This window comes from Artibeus jamaicensis, unplaced genomic scaffold (genome assembly GCF_021234435.1).
Source record: "Artibeus jamaicensis isolate MK-2021 breed Jamaican fruit bat unplaced genomic scaffold, CSHL_Jam_final contig_700, whole genome shotgun sequence".
NCBI lineage: Eukaryota > Metazoa > Chordata > Mammalia > Chiroptera > Phyllostomidae > Artibeus > Artibeus jamaicensis.
Window position 1 is genome coordinate 5,198,620 of NW_026521930.1, and position 21,535 is coordinate 5,220,154.

At 44.0% G+C, this 21,535-nt stretch overlaps 1 protein-coding gene across 1 annotated transcript; it reads left to right on the forward strand.

The window, feature by feature from the left end:
• Nucleotides 1–20,751: 20,751 nt before the first annotated feature.
• On the forward strand, nucleotides 20,752–21,294 carry LOC119038030 (cytochrome c oxidase subunit 6A2, mitochondrial). Its single transcript, XM_037130439.2, has 3 exons — nucleotides 20,752–20,824; nucleotides 20,939–21,075; nucleotides 21,168–21,294. The coding sequence occupies exons 1-3, from the start codon at nucleotides 20,752–20,754 to the stop codon at nucleotides 21,249–21,251; spliced, it is 294 nt and encodes a 97-aa protein (XP_036986334.1). The 3' UTR covers nucleotides 21,252–21,294.
• The last annotated feature ends 241 nt before the right edge of the window (nucleotides 21,295–21,535 follow it).

Here is a 21,535-nt window from a genome sequence, read left to right on the forward strand (position 1 = left end):
AAATCAGGAAAAGAGCACACGTCTGTGTTGCAGGCCGCTGGCACCGTCAGCTGTGTCACCGTGCAGGCAGGATCTCTACTTAATCCAAAGTACTGTGGTACCCTCTCACGATCCACTGGCAAGAGTCCTTTGTACCCAGTTCCAGTCAAAGTCTCTCTTGCTTTCCAGGCCACGCAGCCAAATGGGCATCCTAAAGCCGCGTGGGCCTCTTCTACCAAAGCTGCAGGAGTCTGCACTCCACCAAAAGCATGTGGCTTTCTTCTTCACCTGGCTGCAGGGATCTCCATTCTGGCAAAGCTGCGTGGTTTTCCCTTTCACCTGGGCAGTTCTTGCCTCATGTCCCGGAGCCCATCTTTTCCAAGCTCTCACAGAGGCGCTTCTCACTCAGGAGTGCAGCCCCTAGTTACATTCTGAGTCCCGAAGCCCTTCTCCCTCAGGCGTGCAGATCTTAGTTACATCCTCCTGAGTCCCAGTCCACTACCTTCTCCCTCACTCAGGAGGGCCGACCCTAGTTACATTCTCCTGAGTTCCCTGCTACTCCCTTCTCCTTGGCTCCAAACTTGGCCACTGCTATTTAACATATCTATGAAACTAGTTAAAGGTTACAGATATGTTAAATATTCATTCCAGAGGTTAGCTGCAAAACCATTGCTATGCAAAACAGCTCTCAATGGCCCTGCTCCATTCCTTTCTTTCCCCTGGGGGGGGGAGGGGGGCTGTGAGGACATCTTATATGTCTTTCCAATATTCCTATACACTTTGAATTCTGGACACTATTCCAAATCTTTTTGGGGGGGTCCCCCCTGGCTGCACCCTGTATCATTATGACTGCTGTGAGCATGGTCAGAGTTCCCACAGCCCCTCCGGCCCTGAGGTATCTTCCTCCTTACTCAGCTGAGGGAACTGGGGAAAGTGAGTCTGAACTGGTCTTACCATCTCTAACAGATTAGGGAACCAAATTCAGTGGAGGAAAAGCCCCTACCAGGAAAGGGCAATATCCTTTTGCAAAAACTTCCAGTGGGGGTAGGACCAGAGGACCTGCCCACTGCATACTATGGGCACATACTCCATCTTCTACATCAGATCTGTTACACTGGAAAATTTCTGAAGGGACAAGAGTATATCCGTTTAAAGTGGATGAAGGAGTGCACCCAGGCTTTTGAGTTTCTGAAGACACACATGGCTTCTGCACCAGCCTTAGGGCTTCTGAATCTACTAAAGCCCTCTCAGTGATATGTTCATGAAAGGCAGAGCATTGCCCTAGGAGTCCTCACCCAAACACTTAGTAACATTTCACAACCCATTGCTTACTTGTCAAGGAAACTAGATCACACTGTCCAGGGGTGGCCAGCCTGCTTGAGAGCTGTGACAGCCGCCTGTGAGCTCTTACAGGAAGCTGAAAATTTTCCCTGGGACAGCCTGTCACCATTTATGCACCCCAGCAAGTGTTGAGCCTGCTGGAGCAAAAGGGAAATGTGTGGCTCACTGCTAGAAGAAGGAGCAGGTCCCAAGCCATTCTTCTCAACAATTTCAATGTCTCCCTCAAAACTGTTAAATCCTGCCTCTCTTTTCCCGAAGCCTGACTTGGCTGTGCTAATACATGACTGTGCTGAGAAAATTGATGAAGTCTATTCTAAAAGAATTGATTTATAGGACCATCCTCTGGAAGAGGCAGACTGGACTTTATATGCAGATGGAAGCAGTTATATGGACAAATAAAACAGAAAGGCTGGGTATGCAGTTGTGATACTTGAAGGAATAGGAGAGGTCAAGGACTCACTGCCGGGAACCTCTGCTCAGAAAGTTAAACTGATTGCATTGAAGAGGACACTGGAATTGTCACAAGAAAAGAGTGAATGTGTAACAGAACCACTGGGCTCTACTGCTTTGGGTTCTATTGCTCCCCTCACCGATAAGATTTGTGACTCCCAATGCCAGAGTATTATGAAAAGGAAAGGGACTATTTATTCAAGTTATACAAGTTTAGAGTAATGGTGGAATTCTTCCATTAAATCTCACTCCCTTTAGAAACAAATATACACCCACAAACAGTCCTGTACCCTCTAGCCAAACCAGGCCAGTCAGAGGTACCATCTCTCAGGAAAAGAAACAGAAGTCTGTAGCTTATTTGGGCAGATACTTGTCTGTATTCCAGCTTCTTCCAGTCATCTGCCTGGCTAGCTAGGCTGCTGCTCTGAATCCAAAACCACGTCCTCATGGTGGGCCTGGGGGTGGGAGTGGGGGTGCATCCTTCTGCATCGTTTCAAACTGCACAGTCAAGACAGTGCATGGCTGCTACATGGTCAAGAGCCCTATGCAGCTGCTACATCCTGCTCCTTCCTTAGCTGGGTGGTCCAGAGCTCTAGTGGTGGGGGGGTGGGGGGGAGAGTGAGCCTGCTCCCACACCTGGGTATAAAGGTGCAGGTCTTCCTCTGTAACCCCATTTCCGACTCCTCACACAGTGGGTCACACCTGCCAGCACTCTGGTTTCTTCTGCCTTTCTCGGCTGCCATTGTTAGTCCAGGAAGGCTTGGTCCTGTGTCATAGAGTTAACTGACCTCCTGTTCTCACCAAGACACACAGCAAGCCCCTCTGGCTACATTGCATCACAGATTAGAGTCACACCTATCTCCGTGGCTCTGAGCAGGCGCAGCTGTTTAACACTACTAAAACATGGGCCAAATTCTTTACATATGCAAAACTATTCTCAATGGCCCTGGCTCCACTGGCCCCCCCACCCCCACCAGCGATAGCTGTGAGGGTTTTCTCCATCTTGGGGGGCCTCTGGCTCAGCAACCCATTACAAATGTGTATGCCGACTCAAGGTAAACTTTCCTAACTTTGCAATCACATAGTTCCATCTGGAAGGAAAAAGAACTGTTACCTTCTAATAAAAAGGAGATTAAGCATGCAGCAGAAGTTTTGAAATTATTAGAGGCTGTTCAAGTACCTTTACAGGTGGCAGTTATACACTGCCCGGGGCATTGGAAAGAGGACACTGAAGTGACTAGAGGAAACAATCTGGCTGAATGAGCAGCAGAAGAGGCTGCTAAAGAAACATTTGTAAAGCCTTTGGCACCTGTTCTGGACTTGTCACAATTTAACCCTGGATAATCGAGTGCAGACTTAGAGAAAGCTGAGAGCTGGGGTTTTGATCAAGAAGGTGCTGAGAGTGGATGGAGAAAGAATAAGAAAGGAGTTATACTGCTTCCTGAACATTTAGTAGAGCCGGTCATGAAGCATTTGCATGAGGCCATGTTGAGATCTGGGAAATTGAGAACGTAGCCTGACCACAGCAAGACAGGAACAAGGAACAGCATGCAAACAAAGGCTGAGCAGACATCCTGCAGTATGTGAGTGCCCTACTTAGAGCAAGATAGGCAGATTGTAATCTGTTTAGTTTTGAATTTTGAAACCCCACCCTGTTCTGGCGCGGTCTCTGTCAGCAAATAGCTAACTGCCACGTCTGCTTCTGTTCAACGCTTGCTTGCTCGTCCCAATATAAGGACTTAGCTGTAAGCGCTCGGTGTGACTCTCATCTGCAGCCTTTTTGGGCACCGTGTCTCTGGACACCCCGAGAGTTCGCTCCTGCGCAGGTTAAGCTTGGCCAATAAAATAAGATCAAAACCCTGAAAGGTCTTCGAAAATTATTCTCGTGTCCGGTGGATATAACAGCCACTCACTATGTAAGGGACTCATTAACCATGCATACTAAACTGTGGCTCACAAGTCCTGGAATTTCTAAAGCCATATGAAAAATAATTGCTAGATGTGTTGTATGCCAGAAGAACACTCCCAAGACAGATTCCCATAAAAAAAGAAAGAAAGAAGGGAAACAATACCAGGAACAGAGCCCATTTGAGGACTGGCAAATAGATTTTACCTAGATGCCAAGGGTCCAAGGGCAGAAATATTTGCTACTTCTTGTTTATATCTTTTCAGGGTAGGTGGAAGCCTGTCCTACTAGAATAGAGAAATTCCCGAGGTAGTGTGACAGACTTCCTGAAGGGCATTGTTGATGGGAGAGGCCTGGTTCTTCTTGCTGACACATGGAAAGAATTACAGATCAGCAAATCTATTAGCATGTAATCAGCTTATTAGTGACTGGTACCGATGGAAGAGAACAGGACTGTATAGGGGGGGGGGCAAAAGGCAAGGTTTCAGGGCAAAGCAGGATGGCAAATGGAAGAGAAGCTGAAGTCCAGGGTGGCAAGCCTTTGGAAAGGCTTGAGGCTGGGTGGCCAGAGCCCAGTGGCTGGAGGCCCAGTGGCCAGGGAGCCAAGAGCACCCAAGAGAGAGTGAGTCCTTTGTTCTGAGGACTTAGATGGTGGGTGGGATAGGAGAAAAAAGTTACATATTGATTAATGGGTAAGTGTGGTGCCAGCTTTCCTGGGGGAATGTGACTACCCAAACTTAGCTATGTGTGGGGGTTTGTTAGCCTGAGTCCTTCTCTTGCTCCAGACTCCATTTGTGCATCTTCTTGTAAAACAAATATGTGATAGAAGGCAGTTAATTAAAGTTGGGGCAGTTACCCAAAGTTATTTAGGGGCTCTTTCTGTAAGCACTAGGAACTCCCTTGTAAAATAAATAGTGACCAGGGGTAGACAATTAACCAAAGTTGTTTTATGGGCCTCTTCTTTGGGCACCGTGGAACCTCTCCTGCATTCCAGGCCCTGAAATAAAAGCACAGTTTCAAGGCTTTCTTTCCCAGATAGTGGAAATGCTACATAGAATTTCAAGGACTTTCTTCCTTTCTTGCTAACATAGTGTTTCTTGTGATGTTGGAACACCTGGCAACATTATCAGACCAGGCTTGGGACTGCTGAGTTAGCATGTGAGACATGTCTCCTTCCTCCCCCCTGCCTCGGTTTACTATTTATTCAACCTAAGTGGTAAAAGGCATTTCCTGGCAGGATGCTAGATGCTGGCCAGTAACAGCAATACAGTCTCAGAGTTTTTCCTATGCTGTCTTCTACCTCAGCATGATTCCTTGCTTTGGCCCACCCAGCAGCATCCAGAGCAATAATGGACCTGCTTTTCTTTCAGAAATTATGCAGAAGGTTAGTCAATCTTTAGGAATCAAGTGGAGACTCCACATGGCATGGAGACCTCAGACTTCTTGGAGAGTAGAAACAATGAATCACACCTTGAAGAAAAATATAGTCAAGCTGTGCCAAGAAACTCATTTCCATTATGATTATGTTTTACCTATTGTCCTACTCAGAATAAGGGTGGCTCCTCAAAGTGGGATTCAATTGAGTCCTTATGAAATTGTGTACAGGTGACCATTTCAGGCTGTGATTGTGGTGGGAGATATGTGTATAGATCAAGAAGTGAAGGTAAAGAAAATGTACAACTTTTAAGTCAGACCTTAACTGTAATCAGTGACCTTGCTTGTATTAGAGATCTCTCCCCTACAGGTTGCTACATTCCTTTGAGCCTGGAGAGAAGGTGCTGCTCAAGACTTGGATGTCAGCATCTCCAGAAAGCCAACTAGAACAAAAGTGAACTGAACCTTGAAACATACTCCTCACCAACCCCCACCATGGTGAAGTTGGTGATATAAAACCTTGGATTCAGCACCAGAGTAAGAAAAGCACCAAAGGAATGATGGACTGCTGAACCTCAAGAGGACCTTAACGTCATCTTTCGAAAACAATAACTTACATTCTTTTCATTACTTTTTGTTTAACTCCATGTTATTGAAAACTTGTTCCTTTCAAACGAGATTAAAATATTTGGGTATATTTAGCAAAAATGTTCTAAACATCTCTGAATTTTTTCTTTCAGAAGGAACTTATGTTGAACAAACTTTCACTACATGTCTTACAGGTGTTTGTATGCCCCTGGAAAGCCTTTAAAATTATACTGTGTTTAAGCATATCAATAAGAAAATGACCTACTCTGATATTTATAATTAAGGGACTGTGATAACTCTAAAGGACAGGAAAATGTTTTCCTTCAAAGTCACTAATGTAGCCCCAGCTGGAGAGTATGACTTTTGTAATGTGTCCTAAACACTGCTTTAGATGAATTGCAACACCACCACTAATGCGTCTTATGTCTTTAGTCACTATGTCAAATTACCTGCAGGGTGGTTTCCAATATGTAGAAGGACTGTTTATTCAACTGCAAAATGATTACTTCCCTATGAACTAATCTCATAGAAATGAGATAATTAGAAGCTAACCATGGGGAACGTTAGGGCAAGTCACAAGTTAAAGATTTTAGCTGTAGTTATAGTTGACAAACTTACATGATTAATGCATGCAGAAAGCTGTTGTTTCAGGAACTGGAATACATGAACTATGTGACTCTAGGAGGTTGATGAGCAATTCAACCTCTTTGCCCCAGGGGGTCTGCATGATAACATGTGAGCCATGGTGTTCCAGGAAGGGAACATCCATGAAGCAGATGAGGAACTGTTGATCAGCAGATAAAGAAATACTAGGAAAATTGCAGCTGGACTGCGACTCTTGTCTGATTAACTTACCTTTTTTCCAAATGCCTTACCTCCCCTTTTCTCCTCCTTATAAAAAGGTTGGCTTGGGATGACATGTTAAGCCAATTTTTAGAGTATATAACCCTCCATCTTCCCAGATTGCCAGCATCTAAATAAGGCACACATAAAGATTCAATCCTTGTCTCTGCTTATTGGTTCTGGTAGTGACAGGAAGCATAGATACCAACTTTTCCAGTTTCAAAAACATGAGGTTGAATGCTGTCTTTTATTTTAAAATTTTATATTTTGTTCACCATGGATTTTTCACATTAATTTAAAAAAAATATTGCATTCAAATGTCATTTACTTTGATTACTAAGTTTGGGGGCACTACCTTAAATTCTGTGCTAGAGGCCAGTGGCTCACTTCAACTTAATCCCAGCTCTGCACCCCAGGGTCTCTCAACCTCACCATCTTAAATCACCAAGGTTTTCCAGCTATGGATTCTCACCACTGCCTTCTGCCACTAGGGAATGCTGTCATCCTGCCACAGCACCTCACATCATCACTCTCAATTCCCAGGTGAGATGTGTGTCTGCTAGGGGAGGAGTGCGTTCCGGGGGGTGGAGATCCCCGATGGAGGGGACTGTGGCCCCATGGGTGTGCTGGGCCCTGAAACCTTTCTCTGGAGGAAAGATTGCCCCTAGCCATTTCCTTTCACTTTCTTGTTGGAGAATGGGATGGCAGTTCCTATATGGCTCTTTGCGGCGTGCTCACTGCTCTGACCATTTTGCTCCTTTCTTAGGAAGGTCAGCATACAGGTGGCAGCATGCTTTTGGGAAGTAACAAACAAACAGGGCACACTGGGAATTGAATACCCCCTTGCTGAGGGGTGAAGATGGATAACTGGGACCTTTGGCATCCCAGTCTGGAGGGCACTGGGGATGCCCAGATATATGGTTTTGGGGGCAGGGGTCAACACAACTCCCACTCCTAGTGTTATCATAGGTGGTTGACTAATTGTTACTAAAAAAGAGAGAAAGGGAATTAGCTATGGAACTTAATAAACTGAGGAGCATGAGCCTGTTTGCTTTACCAGGAAGCTACACCTTCGCACTCCAGGGGATCATAGTAGTGTTCTGCCAATGGGATTAAACTACATTTCCCAGCAGGTGCACGGAGGCTGCCAGCCAAGGGGCCCAAGTGGCATCCATGAGCACAGGACATGGCCTCTGAACCAGTATATTCCCCTGAGGGTGCCCCTTCTCTGGGTTGGGAGTCTGCAATGCCACCCAATGGCCCTTCTGGAGAGTGAGGGGGGTGCTCCCCCAGGTGTCATGCAAAAGACCTGTGGGCTGGGGATCTCACTGGGTCAAAGCTAGCCAAGATCAGCACCAGAACATTTGCCTCCACCCAGCCCTTTTTGCCCCTTTGGCGGTGTACCCTCCATAACACCCCCCGGCACACTGGTGTTATCAAAGGTGGAAGGGGATGGGCAAACATGTCCATTGCCCCTTTCAGCTTTCCACTGAGAAAGGAATCTGCTTCAGCTTCTCTGACTTCATCAGTGTCAGTCAGTGGTCCTTGGTGCCAACTCAAAGCTAACAGGAATCCCCACTTTGGGGGGTGTGGTGAAAGAGGGAAACTTTATTCGGTGCAAACTGCTCAGTTGTGGTATAGCTCTGTCGTGAGAACAGCACAGCTGTGAGGCAGCTCAATAATGTTACAGCATAGCTGTGAAGCAAGTGAGGTGGCCCTGGGACAAGATAGTTCAGTCCTCCTCTGCTCTTCAGGCTCTACGCTACTCTGCCCTGCTGAGAGGTCCATGTCCTTGGTGGTTCAACTCTAGCCAGAAAAACACAACATTGGGGAGAAAGGGGAAGTATATTCTCCAAGCCAGAGGGGAGCTGACTTATATAGCTAGAAGTCCCCTTGGTACCTGGTCCCAAATTGGTCTACTCTTACATAAATGAAAAACTTAAAACCCTTGCAGTTTGATTGGTCCAAAAAGCACTGTCCTGACTGGTCAAAATGGAGCTGCTCTGACTAGTTGGTGAAGATGCTAATGTGGACATAATTACACAGTCCCAATGCCAGGGACAGCCCCAGTCCTATCTGTTGAAATACAATTCCAGACACTCCTTTATAAGTAGGTGTTGGCTCAGGTAGTTCAGTTAGGGAGGCAGACAGTTTAGTGCAGTCTTCTGCAGTGCTGTTTGCATGAGAGGCCCCTGTTTAGAACCAGTTGGTAGGCTCTGCTTTTACATTCGAGCCCAGTTAGCCATCAGGAGCCCTCCTCAGTAGATATCTTCTTCTCAGGTCCACATCAGTAACCAAGAGAAAACAACAAGTTTTCCTAAAATTTCTTAGTAAGGCACAAATCATGGGGGGATAATCACATACTAGACTTACACAGTCTTCACACTAAATGCCAATAGCAATGGCTGTTCTTAACATCCTGATAAAAATCACCTCAAAGAGTTTCAAACTAATTTAATTGTTTCCAGGCCCTACTTAAAATTTCTCTCATGAGGAGGCACAGCAACTCAGCATTATCTTTTCTATGTATTTACACCATTTCATGTAAAACTGATAATCACTGAACTGTATGTATCGGAATTGAAACTTGTAATGCACCAGATGTGTTTTTAGCTCGCTCCTCTGCCTCTATATAAGCACCCACCCCATCCCCTTCTCTGAATGTAGAGGACTGTTTCAAGTCTTCCTGAAGCTCTTCTCCTCACGCTATAGCCCTCAGCAAGGCCTTAATAAAAATCTTTTTTACTGTTTTCAAAGATTCAGGTTCTTTTCTTTGACACTTACTTGGCATGGTGAGGCAGATCCAGGGTGAGCCCACCCACACCACCTGAAGTTCAACAGTGCAGAAAGGGGCCAGATGAAACTGTACTTGATTTCTGTGAGAGGTTAAAAAAATCCTTAAACCATATTTAGGAATGACACCCACTATCCTCCAGAATCACCAAAATGACTCTAATCAATTCAACATTTTTAAATGAGTGAAGAACTTGTCCCTTTAATAAAATGATACAACTTTGTCTGGGATACAGTACATTCTAACGAATTAGTAGATGTAGCCCATCAGCTATTTAAAACCATTCAGAAGAAGGAACAAGCTAAAGCCACAAAAATTATGAATTTATGACTATAATAAGTAATCAAACAAAGCTAATAAGAAAGCCTATACTTACAAAAAAGACAGGAGTCTCTTTTTATTGTAACAAACCTGGCCACCTCAAGGACTGCCAGAAACTAAAATGAGATCTTGAGAGAGAAAAGAAATAAAACAAGATTAGGGCTGCTCTGAGGAATAGAGAGGCATTTCCCCTCCTCCTTACTAATACCTTGGGAGAGATAGAAATAACTAAAAGAGAAACTACTATGGCTTTCATCAGCAGCAGAGCCACACTATCTGTCTTTAACCCTACCTCCTTTGTCGCCTTCTCCCTTGGAGTAAAAATACAGTACAGATGGTAGGGGTTTCAAATTTGCCAATATCAGTTTTTTAAAAATTTATTTAGCTATTTTTCAAGTACAGTTTTTTTTTGTCAATTTCTCCCATCCCAGCCCCCCCGCCCCATCTCCCCACCTCCCTCCCATTCCCCCACCCCCCACAGTCCTCATCCCTGTGTCTTTCATACTTGTTCTTCAAAATCCCTCCCCGTTTTTCCCCTTAAATTCCCTTCCCTCTCTCCTCTGGTCACTGCCCACTTGTTCTCTATTTCAGTGTCTTTGTTTTTATTCTATTTGCTTGTTTATTTTGTTATTTAGCTTCCTGTCAAAGGTGAGATCATATGGTATTTGTCCTTCAATGCCTGGCCTATTTCCCTCAGCATAATGCTTTCCAGTTCCATCCATGTTGTTGCAAAGGGTAGGAGCTCCTTCTTTCTCTCTGCTGCATAGAATTCCATTGTTTATATGTACCACAGTTTTTGGATCCATTCATTTACTGATGGGCACCTAGGTTGCTTCCAACTCTTGGCTATTGTAAATTGTGCTGCTATGAACATTGTGGTGCATAGGTTCTTTGAAACTGATGTTTTAGGATTCTTGGGGTATAATCCTAGCAGTGGAATTGCTGGGTCAAAAGGCAGGTCGATTTTTATTTTTCTGAGAAAATTCCATACTGTTTTCCATAATGGTTGTACCAGTCTGCAATCCCACCAACAGTGAACTAAGGACCCCTTTTCCCCACAACCTCTCCAACATTTGTTGTTTGTTGCTTTGTTTATGATAGCCATCCTGACTGGTGTAAAGTGGTATTTCATTGTGGTTTTAATTTGCATCTCTCTGATAGCTAACGATATTGAGCATCTCTTCATGTGTCTCTGGATGTTCTGTATGTCCTCTTTGGAGAAGTGTCTGTTCAAGTCCTTTTCCCATTTTTTAATTGGGTTCGATGTCTTCCTAGAGTGGAGTCGTGCAAGTTCTTTGTATATTTTGGAAGTTAAACCTTTGTCTGAGGTATCATTGGCAAATATGTTTTCCCATACGGTTGGTTGTCTTTTTAATTTAATACTGTTTTCTTTTGCCCTGCAGAAGCTTTTTATTTTGATGAGATCCCATTTGTTTATCCTTTCCTTTATATTCCTTACTCTAGGGGACATATCGGTAAAAATGTTGCTGAGTGGAATATCTGAGATTTTCTTGCCAATGTTCTCCTCTAGGACTTTAATGGTGTCACGGCTTATATTTAAGTCTTTTATCCACCTTGAATTTATTTTGGTGTATGGTGTAAGTTGGTGCTCAAGTTTCATTTTTTTGCACGTAGCTGTCCAGTTCTCCCAACACCATTTGCTGAAGAGGCTATCTTTACTCCATTTTATGTTACTGCCCCCTTTGTCAAGTATTAATTGACTGTAGAGAGTTGGGTTGATTTCTGGGCTCTCTGTTCTGTTCCATTGGTCTATGTGCCTGTTCTTATGCCAGTACCAGGCTGTTTTGATTACAGTGGCTTTGTAATACAGCTTGATATCAGGTATTGTGATCCCTCCTACTTTGTTCTTCTTTCTCAAAAGAGCAGCTGCTATTCGGGCTCGTTTATGATTCCATATAAATTTTTGAAGTGTTTGTTCTATGTCTGTGAAATACACCATTGGTACTTTAATAGGTATTGCATTGAATCTGTATATTGCTTTGGGTAGTATGGAGATTTTGATGATGTTAATTCTTCCAATCCATGAACAAGGTATATGTTTCCATTTTTTTGTGTCTTCCCTGATTTCTTTCTTCAGTGCTGTGTAGTTTTCTGCATACAGGTTTTTTACCTCCTTGGTTAGGTTTATTTCCAGATATTTTATTTTTCTTTTTGCTATATCGAATGGGATTTTTTCCTTGATTTCTGCTCTTCGGGTGATTCATTGTTTGTATACAAAAATGCCTTTGATTTCTGGATATTGACTTTGTATCCTGCTGTTTTGCCAAATTCATTAATTAGTTTGAGCAGTTTTTGGGTAGAGTCTATAGGATTTTCCATGTACATTATCATGAGATGACCTTAAATTTCTAAGAAAATTTACATTGATTCAACTTGTAGATGATCTGGTTCTATGTTGTGAAACTGTTGGACTCTCAATATACTTTTTCCTTATTGCAACAATTGACCTCAAGGGGGCACAAGGTTTCTAAAGACAAACTTCATTTTTGCCCAGCTGAGTAATTGTACATTTAATATAAAAGGATGGACTGTTAATTAATCCTGAACAAATCAAAGGAATTTTAGCTTTCTCTCTTCCAAAAGCAAAGGAACAAGGGGATTTTTAGGACTAACAGGTTATTGAAACAATTGGGTACCAAATTTTTCACTTATTGTTCAACCTTATGTGCTCTACTCAGATTGGATCACCTGACCCTAATGAACAGACTCCAGAAGGTTAAAAAGCTGTAAGCACTTTAAAAACCAACTTAACTCAAGCCCCAGCTTTTGGACACCCTAACTATGATTTGCCATTTTTTCTTTTTATATGTAAGGATAAAGGAAACACTTTAGAAATGATTACCCCAAAACAGCGTGATCACCATTGGCCAATAGGATATTAGAGTCCACAAGTAGATTCGATAGCCAAAGGACTATTCCCGAGGATGAGAACCATCTATAGTGACCCAGTTACGCAAGGCTACTGAAAAAATTGTCATGGGAGCCCCCTTAACTACCTATGCTCCATTCACTTGAGACTCTCTGAAATTCTCACCATATTCATCATTAGTCAATCAGCAGGTTAGCCACATATGAAGTATTGCTACTTTCTGTGCCCACGTTACTTCAGCTCCACGTAATAGTCTAACCTTGGTACTTTGTTTCCTTCCCCACAGAACAAAGATGACCACAACTGTGCATTCTCTTACTTGTCTTCTGACTCTTAGCAATGATTTAAGGGAGACACCTATTGATAATACTGACCTAATTTTGTTTACAGATGTATTCTATGTAAGGGATGAACAGGGAAATTATCATTCTGGGTATGTCATTACCTCTTTAGTTAATGTAGTGGAAGCTTTTATCTGCCAGGAATAAAATCAGCACAACAGGATGAATTAATTGCATTAACTTGGGCCTGTCATCTAGCTAAAGATCTGCCAGCAAACATTTATGGTGACAGCTACTAGGCTTTTGGAGAGCACATGGCTTAGGCATGCTATGGAAACAAGAAGGTTTTATGGATTCTGCATCTCATCCTACTCAGTCTCTGACCTCTGATCATGCCCACCTCTCCCCAGATTTCTCACCTCACCCTATCCTGTCATATTCTCTTATGCATCAATCTTCTCTCTCCAGTATTCATTGGTCCTCCTTCCTTCCTCCTCCACCCACCTCACTCCACCCCAGCACTCCTCTCAGTTGCCAGTGCTACTGCCTTAAGTGCAGATCCTTGTCATCACTTACCTGGATTATTGCAAAGAATTCTCAATCAACTTCTCCAGTCTATGCATTCTGGTTCGTAATCCACCTAATCCACTAGTTAGATTCCTTCCTTAAACCCCAATACTAGATCTGATATCACTTCCCTGCTTTAAAGCAGCCATGCCTGCCACCCACCCCACGCCCCAGCATAGCTTAGAGGGTAGAGTTCAAGTGTTTTTAGCACAGCCTGGATAGCTTCTCAGTTTAGCTTTGCCCTACCCACTGCAGCTCCACCAGTCAAGGCCTCTCACACCTCTACGTCTTTGCAGTGGTTTTATTTCTTTCAACTGCCCAGAGTGCTCTCCTCCTTTTCTGTCACGTACATTTGTCCTAATTATCATGTGAGCCCCAAGCTCCACTGAAAGCTTTCCCAGACTCTCATGTCGCACTTGACGTGGTGACTGCTGTAGTGGTACTGTGAGCCTTTGGGAATGTCTAGTCACATGTCTGTCTCCCCCAGCGGACTGAGTGCCGTGACAGCAGGGACTTTGGCACAGTGCCTGACTCACAGTAGGCACTTAATAAATACTGGTTGAACCAAGGAACCACTTCCGGTTGCTCAAGGTTTTGGGTTTTTTTTAATGCTGACTCGGGTTTATTTTATCCTTGTTGTCTTCCTAAGATACAATGTGGATGAACTTGGAAAGTTAACTGAAGTGACCATGAAAGTGGTCACACCTGATCTTTGTCTTCCCGGTCACCTTGCCTGCCATTCAATGATTTGATGGTTATTTCTATAGTGACAAAAGGGAAAAGTGACTGAAAACAATGCTGTTTACTTGTGTCCAGGGTATTTCAACCCCACATTTGTTTGTAGTAATGAGATTACCACAAATTGCCAGGATGGTCTCATTAAATTTTCAGCAGCATCAGTGAGAGTGCAGAAAGGCCTTCGAGGGTATTTTCAATAATTGGCATTTGTGATGGCAAAATACCAGTTTAGGAAAAATCTGAGATTAATAAATTACCATTTTAGGACCTCTTTATATACCAGCTGGCCTAGTGAGCATAGCACATAGGATGTGAGGTGAAGGTCTCATGTGGGAGCAGCCACTTCAGACCCTGGCCCACAGTTAAACTGTAGTCTTGGCTTGAGTTATAGGAGATGAGGCCAACTGTGAGCAAGTGCACCTACCTAACATATTCGTTGTCCCCAGCATTAGGTACATAGTTCAGAGACATCAGGTCACAGCATATAGATTTATTTTGATATATAACAATACAGTGTTATGAAATGGAAGAAGAAAATAAAAGTATGGTCAACCATTTAACCTTTATCAAGTTTGAATATGTGTATATCTCAATATGTAATTTATTTGACTAACTTCATTTTAATAAATACTAGATCCCTTCACTTCAAGTGTCCATCCAGTTTAATTCATTAAAACCACACATACTACACAATGTTTATTAAGGACATTAATAGCTCTCATATCCACAAAGCAAGGCAAAAAAAGCTTCAAAAAACATTTCAACATAGATCTTAGCACAGGGGAACAGAAATTGGCAATTTGCTGGCAAAAGTTTAGAGACACACTATAGTTTCACAAAAAATGTTTAGCAATTAATGAAGACTTAACCCCCCACACCAAACTGGCTTTTGTTATTTCATGTAACTGAAAAATCTAAGATCTTTCTCAGTTCTGGCACATCCTGATCCAGGGGGTTCAAATATTCAAATAATATTAACAAGGCTAGACGTCTCTCCAGCTTTCAGGTATGCTCTAAAAAATGACTTCAGAATTGAACTTCAATCTGAGGCTCCTGCAACTCCAAGTCTGGCTGAAGTACTGCTGTGTCTCAGTCCAAGAACGAAGTCCCCATCTTGAGACCCATGGACCTGTGCCCTTTCCAAACAAATCACTACGGCCAGGAGAACAGAATGTTCTGATTGGCTAGGCTTGGATCATGTGGACCTTCTTGGAACTGGAGGAGGGAGTAAACCCCATCTGAACCGTGAACTGAGAATAAGAGGGGGTGGGGTGATTTCACAAAGAAAATCCAGTGTGTTACCATAAGAAGAATGCATAGGTGTGTTGGGCAGATGACACTTCCATCCCCTTCCAAGGGCAGAGGGAGCTAACTGCCCCCTTTTAGACCCTATCAGCCTATTGCCATTAGCCACCTGGTGCCCTCTACCCTGATTCTGGAGTTGTCTCCAACTCCCTTTACCACTATTGTAGCTAACCCATGTCCTGTATAATCATTCAGTTGCCTTTCTGGGACAAATCCAATTTCAAATATGCTGTCCTAGAGCCCCCATAAACACAATTTATGTTTAGTAGAACACATGTTGGATTTCTCTCTGCTTTGGAAAATATGTTGCTGATATGTAGCATCTCAGGAAAGAAGCACAAGAGAAAGTGACATGGAGGCATCCCTCCACACCCTTCACCACCCAAACTGAGGAATGTTTGAAAGGGGCTGGGATGCTACCCATGAGGTTTACTTTTCTTTTTTCAACTTGTCATCTCATTTGAGCTTTATTCCGACATTCTGTTGAGAAAATCTCAAGACATTATCTCTTTTCTTTTTTCCCTTTTTAAAAATATATTTTATTGATTATGCTATTACAGTTGTTCCATTTACCCCCCTTTATTCCACTCCACCCTGCACACCCTCTCCCACCCACATTTCCCCACTTTAGTTCATGTCCATGTGTCTTAAGTTCTCTAGCTTCTACATTTCCCATACTATTCTTGCCCTCCCGCTATGTATTTTCTACCTACCATCTATGCTACGTATTCTCTATACCTTTTCCCCCTCTCTCCTCCTCCACTCCCCTGTTGCTATCCCTTCATGTGATCTTCATTTCTGTGGTTCTGTTCCTGTTGTAGTTGTTTGCTTAGCTTGATTTTATTTTTGTTTTAGGTGTGGTTGTTAATAATTGTGAGTTTGCTGTCATTTTACTATACACATTTTTTATCTTCTTTTTCTTAGATATGTCCCTTTAACATTTCATATAATAGGGGCTTGGTGATAATGAACTCCTTTAACTTGACTTTGTCTGAGAAGCACTTTATCTGCCCTTCCATTCTAAATGAAAGCTTTGCTGGATAGAGCAATATTGAATGTAGGTCCTTGCCTTTCAGGACTTGAAATACTTCTTTCCAGCCCCTTCTTGCCTGTAAGGTCTCTTTTGAGAAATCAGCTGACAGTCTGATGGGAACTCCTTTGTAGGTGACTGTCCCCTTATCTCTTGCTGCTTCTAGAATTCTCTCCTTCATTTTAATCTTGGCTAATATAATTATGATGTGCCTTGGTGTGTTCCTTCTTGGGTCCAACTTCTTTGGGACTCTCTGAGCTTCCTGGATTTCCTGGAAGTCTATTTCCTTTGCCAGATTGGGGAAGTTCTCCTTTATTAGTTGTTCAAATAAGTTTTCCACTTGTTGCTGTTCGTCTTCCCCTTCTAGTACCCCTATCATTGAGATGTTGTAATGTTTAAAGATGTCCTGGAGGTTCCTAAGACTCTCCTCATTTTTTTTGAATTCTTATTTATTCATTTTTTTCTGTTTGGTTGGTTCTTTCTTCCTCTGTTCACTCCATTGATTTGAGTCCCAGTTTTTTTCCCATCACTATTGGTTCCCTGTGCATTTTTCTTCATTTCACTTATTGTGGCCTTCACTTTCTCATCTAATTTGTGACCAAATTCAACCAATTCTGTGAGCATCCTGATCACCGGTGCTTTGAACTGTGCATCTGATAGGTTGGCTATCTCTTGGTCGCTTAATCGTATTATTTCTGGAGCTTTGATCTGTTTTTCCTTTTCAGCCATTTTTTTGTCTTGTTATGCCTGTTATGTCGTAAGGGGCAGAGGGTTAGGTGTTCACCATGGTGGGGCAATTCAATCACTGGGTTGTGATGCTGTATGTGAGGGCGTGGTCCGAGAGAGAACAATGAGCAGAGCTTGCTCTGCTCTCTGTCAAATTTCAGTTCCTTCTGCTGCTTCCCCCTAGCAAACGGGGCCTTTCTGGTGCTGATTCCTATGTGGGTGGGCTTGTGTGCATTCTAGGACCTTGTGGGTCTCTCCAACAAACTCTCCTGTGAGTCTGGGAGTCTCTCCCTGTGCCTCAACCCCCACAGGTATTTTCAATCAGTGTTTTGAGGCTTTATTTCCCAGAACTGGGACACTGGATTGTGTGGTCTGTCTCGCTCCCCAGTTATCTGCATGCAAATGTGGGACTACTGCCCGGTCACTCAGCCACCTTGCGTGTGGTGCCCCGCTTCACAGTTGCTGCCTCCCTGTGTCTGCCCGTTGCCACCCAGTGCTTGGGGTCTGCCAGCTGCCCCCTGTGTGCCCAGTGTCTGCCCACTGTGTCTTGCACACCAGGGTGACTTGCACACCCAGTGTCACTGCTTCTTGTGCCTTGACCCCTCTCTGCTCAGCCACCGGACTCTGCCCCGCCTACTGGTCTGGATGAAAGTGTTTATTTCAGCTCTTTGGCTGTCCAACTTCCATACAGTTCAATTTTCTGTCAGTTCTGGCTGTTATTTTGTTTCTAAATTTTTGTTGTTCTTATTTTGGTTGTGTGAGGAGGCACAGTGTATCTACCTATGCCTCCATCTTGGCCAAAGTCTACATTTCCCATGGCATTTACTTAACAACAAGAGGGAAGAGCAAGAGTAAGTTTGCTCTTCCCTCTACCTGAAGCAAAGAAAAACCTAAACCTCTAGTAATTGGAAGCTTTGGCAGCAGCGCAACTAATAAATTATGTGTGAGACAACTTAAGAAACAATGGTGCCCTGGCAAGTATGGCTCAGTTGGTTAGAGCATCCTCCTGATAAACTGAAAGGTCACAGGTTCAATTTCTGGTCAGAGCACATACGAGAAGGAAACTGATCAAAGTTTCTCTCTCACATTGACGTTTCTCTCTCTCTCTACCTCCCTCTCTCTAAAAGCAATAAAAAAAAAGTGGCTCTGGCTGGCATAGCTCAATGAGTTAAGCATCATCCCGAAAAGCCAAATGTTGCCAGTTCAATTCCTGGTTAGGGCACATGCCTGGGTTGCAGCTCTGGTCCCTAGTTGGGGTAACATGTGAGAAGCAACCAATCGATGTTTCTCTCACGTGTCAATATTTCTGTCTCTCTCTTTCTCCTTACCTTCTCTTCTCTCTAAAATAAATAAATAAAATCTTTAAAAGCAATGAAAAACTGTCCTCAAGGGAGGGGAAAAAGAAAGAAGAAAAAAAAAACAATGGTGAATACAAAGACTGTAGGAGTCAGCTCTGCCTTCTCTCTACACACAGGCAGTTAAGACAAAACCATGATCAACCCAGGAAAGCACAAACTATCTAAGTAGAAGCCTCTGGGTGCTTGGGCAGGGGCACCATGGGAGGGCGACAGCAGCAGAGGGTAATGGCAGACCTCAGGGCATTCACTAAGTACCAGCAAGCAAAGCTCTCAGTGGGAACTTCCGAGCTGAGACGAAGGGGAAGGGATCCCCAGGGAATTGTGTGGTAATGACCAACAAAGAGCTCTGAGTGGGGAGAGGGGAGCCTAGAACCTCTTAAAGGAAAAACACCGCTCTACATTTCTGTTTTCTCCATGAGCCATATCGTAAGTGGAAAGGGCTTTGAGGAGACTGTATGTGGAGAGAGATGCCAAGTAACTAACTGAAATTTGGTCCCCATCTTCTCAGCAGCAATTTCAAGTCCAGCTGAGAGAAAGCAATTGTAGGAAGAATTCCACAATATGGCTGAGTGAGGACTCAGGAGTAATTTAACACTGTATAACATTTGACTGCTACACGAGGTTACTAAAAAAGAAAAAAGCCTAAGAACATTAACTAGAAGCTAAGTTCAGTTTAAACTTCCTTTGAAAATGTACCCTCCTTGTTTTTCTTCTATATGTTTGGATTAGGTATATACAATCCCTTTTTCTTTTGTATACTCATATTAGGTATACAAGGTTTTGCTTGAGGCTGGAAGCATCCTGTTGGATTATAGTTCTGAAAAGACATTTCTATATGGTTAGTGAAAGTAACATGGTTCGAGCATTAATTGAATGCGGATTTGTGGAACCCCTGCTTCATGCCAGCTGCAGGTGCTGAGAGCAGGGCAGAGACCAAGGCAGACGCCAGCCCGGCCGTGTCCTGCAGCTTTCCAGTGATCTGCTCAGAGAAAAGGTTCATTCAGGCCTGCCTCAGGTTGCTTCTTTTTCTTTCAAGAAGTCAGATTTTTCAGATTGAAATAACATACTTGCAGTGGACACTTGTCAAATTTGCGGGTGCCCAGCACATTTTGAGCACTCTTATTATATTTGGGATTTTCTTCAAGATACAATTCCTCCCTTCCTGAGGGAGAAGCCCAAACTCGATTATATAGACTTTCTTGAAACTGGAGCATACGCGGTGGCCTAGGTGTTGCCAGTTGGGGCCCACATGACTCTCTGATTCAGAAGACAGCAGATCAAGGAGACAAGCTTCACAAAGATTTCATTTTCAAGAGGGGGGAGAATCCGGTTGTCCGGGCAGCACTGATGATGTTTTTGGCACCCAGTGTCCAGCAGTGTGAAGTGTGGTGGTGTCTCGCTGCAGCTGGCACAGGGAATGGTTGTATCTGACTGTGCATGTTGCAGGCCTCTCTGGCCGTACCAGAGATACTGTGAGCTACCTAAGATTCTCAGTTGCTTCTCTTTTAAAAACTAGAGTGGGTTCTATTCTTTGCAAAGAACCATGACTAATACATATCTTGAGCTACTGTTATATGCTAGACTCTAAACTGGTATATTCTATGTTACTTTATTTATTTGTTTGTTTGTTTATTTTAAGATTTTATTTATTATTATAAAGAGGGGAAAGGAGGGAGAAAGAGGGGGAGAGAAACATCAAATTGGTTGCCTCTCACAGACCCCCAGCTGGGGACCTGGCCTGCAACCCAGGCATGTGCCCTGACCTGGAATGGGGCATTTAACCTTTTGGTTTGCAGGACTACAACAGTCAACCCACCGAGCCACACCAGTCAGGGCTATCCTATGTTACTTCATGCAAACTTCATAAATTTAAAGTACACATTATTATACATTATACAGATTAAAAAAAACTGAAATTCAAAAGGACACAATTCATTCTACACATATTTATTAAAGGCCTGCTCTGTGCCAGCCACTTGGGACTACAAGTTAGTCCCAAACAAAATAGTTCCTTGCAACTATAAAAAGAATGTCATATTGTATTTTAAATGTCCCCTTACCAAAATAAAAGGCACAGTACAGCAGCTGTCTGGAGAGAAGGACCTCAGCCTATCAGGCTTCATTTTAAATATAGAAAACTCCTAAAAATAGCTGCCCTGTCTCAACAGGTGATTGGCCCCCAAAAGAGGGGAGGACAACTTAGGCCTTAGTGAAGGAGAGTGCAAGGACAGTGCTGTCGCTCCTAGCTTCTGTCACCGCGATGGCCCTGCCTCTGAAGTTGTTGAGTCGGGGCTTGGCGAGTGCAGCCAAGGGAGACCACGGAGGGGCAGGAGGTGAGCAGGGACAGGCTTCTTGACCTTGCGACACCCCCGCTGGCTAGTTCCCTACCCCCAGTCCTCCTGAAGCCATCTCGGCGTCTCTCTCACCCCTGCCCGTGCCCCTTACAGCCGGCACCTGGCGCTTCCTGACCTTCGTGCTGGCGCTGCCGAGTGTGGCGCTATGCACTGTCAACTGCTGGCTCCACGCGGGCCACCACGAGCGCCCCGAATTCATCCCCTATCACCATCTCCGCATCCGCACCAAGGTATGCGGGCCAAAGCTTTGGCAATGGGCGGGAGCAGGTGGGGGTGCAGGGGCCTGGGGCTGACCACTCGCTCTCCCTTCTTTTCTCCACAGCCCTACTCCTGGGGAGACGGAAACCACACTCTTTTCCACAATCCCCATGTCAACCCTCTGCCCACCGGCTATGAACGGCCCTGAGGCCTGGGTAGAGGCCTCAGGCTCAATAAAGATGTGGAAGTTGTGTGTCCCACTGCTCCTTGAGGACCAGGTGGCTGTTGGGGTCTGGGGGGGCGGGGAGGCGGGGCGAGATCAGAGCCGGCTTCTGCGCGCCCCAGGTGGCAACGATGCCTGCGTACAGTGTGAGCTCTCCCCAAGGCTTGATTTGGGAAGGGCTGGGGGAGACATGGTTCCTTCTTGCTTGCCTATTAATAATTAGGGCTCTGGACTCTAAACGTCTTTCACAATGAATGTGTAAATTCCGA

Coding starts and splice junctions, on each gene's coding strand:
- LOC119038030 (XM_037130439.2), top strand. CDS start 20,752: ATGGCCCTGCCTCTGAAGTTGTTGAGTCGGGGCTTGGCGAGTGCAGCC. Junction 20,825..20,938: donor AGACCACGGAGGGGCAGGAG/GTGAGCAGGGAC, acceptor TGCCCCTTACAG/CCGGCACCTGGCGCTTCCTG. Junction 21,076..21,167: donor ATCTCCGCATCCGCACCAAG/GTATGCGGGCCA, acceptor TTTTCTCCACAG/CCCTACTCCTGGGGAGACGG.